At 52.5% G+C, this 1,318-nt stretch overlaps 1 protein-coding gene across 1 annotated transcript in view; it reads left to right on the top strand.

Annotated features, from left to right (window-relative positions):
* The first annotated feature begins 418 nt into the window (after positions 1-418).
* The window catches only part of LOC119270542, a 1,783-nt gene continuing 883 nt past the window's right edge, over positions 419-1,318 (top strand). The window contains exons 1-2 of the mRNA XM_037552548.1: positions 419-700; positions 807-1,318. The exon at positions 807-1,318 is cut by the window's right edge and continues 883 nt beyond it. Of these exons, the coding sequence (XP_037408445.1) occupies positions 688-700; positions 807-1,318 (525 nt within the window). The 5' untranslated portion in view covers positions 419-687. The remainder of the gene's footprint in view (positions 701-806) is intronic.

Consider the following 1,318-nt stretch of genomic DNA (forward strand, 5'->3'; position numbering starts at 1 on the left):
AAAATTCACTGCAAGGAGCTATAAATTTGGCAAACTTGTGCACCAAGAACTCAAGTATAAAAGTAGTTGGGTTGGTTCAACTTTGTTGAGACGTACTGAAAACATGTTCTATTCCAAACCGCTGGCCGGAAGGCAGCAAGAAGATGGACAAGTTTGGCCGCGCGGAACCAAGCAGCCGGCAAACCTCACACGACTGCCTAAAGTTGCTCCTTTTGCCGCTGGCTGCCTGACCTGATGGCGATGCAGCGTTGCAGGGAACCAAACAAGCAGAAAGCAACGGTCACGCCAAGCCAAAACGTTCTGTCGGATTCTTTCTTTCTTGCAGCCACGCAACCTTATCAATGGAGAATTCTAGCTAGCTTTCGTTTCTCTATCTCTTTGGGTAAAACGTTACTACCCGCCCGATGCATCGGCCTTATCCCTTCGTATCCAAATCAGCTCAACTACCTCCTCTCATCTCCCTCACGCGCTCTTTCTCCCTCACCGTCTACTACCTCCGCAAGGCACTCAGCCTAGCGCTGCAAGGCACTTGCATGCTGGTCTTGCTGCATTATCATGCATGCTCGGCTACAAACTCTGGAACACATACAACATGGGTTGGGGACTTGAGAGGCTAGCTCAACTCCAGGAGCGCAACTGCATGCTACTCTGGTAGACGGCAGCGTAAGGCCATCAGTGGACAAGCAAATGGATCAAAAAGGTGCCAACATAAATTATCCTCCCGTCTGTTCTATTTTTTCATGCATTAGTACAAGTAATTAAAGTCAGAATTTGCTTGAAAGATTATACCCTGTTTACCGATGTAGGCCAATCTACGGATTCGGATTCCTGCGTCCTGGAGATGGATCAGTTGGCCCATGAGCTGGAAAGTAAACTGGCCACCCTGAACTCATCCAAGGCGCAGGTCCTCGACCGTCGCCGTCCTTGTTCCATCATCGTCGGCAAGGTCCGTGACCTCACGCGGAACGTCGACAGCAGCGAGTACGATCCTGACCACGTCGACATCGGCCCGTACAACTACCCTCGGCCCCAGAGCAGAAGCCCACACCTCGCCGTGGAGCACGACAAGCTGGCTAGCCTCGACCTGGTGCTCTCGGCGGCGAAGGCAACGAGACCCACCATGACGGTAGAGGTCTACCTCAAGGAGCTGGCATGCCTGGAGCACCACACCAGGAACTGCTACGCCAACACATTTGATGACATGTCGAGCGAGCAATTCGTGCGCATGCTCCTCCTCGACGGCTGTTACATACTGTCCCGCCTCGTCGGACTCCGAGCACATCATCTAGATCTAGATGATGTGGGCACTGCAGAGGCC

This window comes from Triticum dicoccoides, chromosome 3A (genome assembly GCF_002162155.2).
Source record: "Triticum dicoccoides isolate Atlit2015 ecotype Zavitan chromosome 3A, WEW_v2.0, whole genome shotgun sequence".
Taxonomy (NCBI): domain Eukaryota; kingdom Viridiplantae; phylum Streptophyta; class Magnoliopsida; order Poales; family Poaceae; genus Triticum; species Triticum dicoccoides.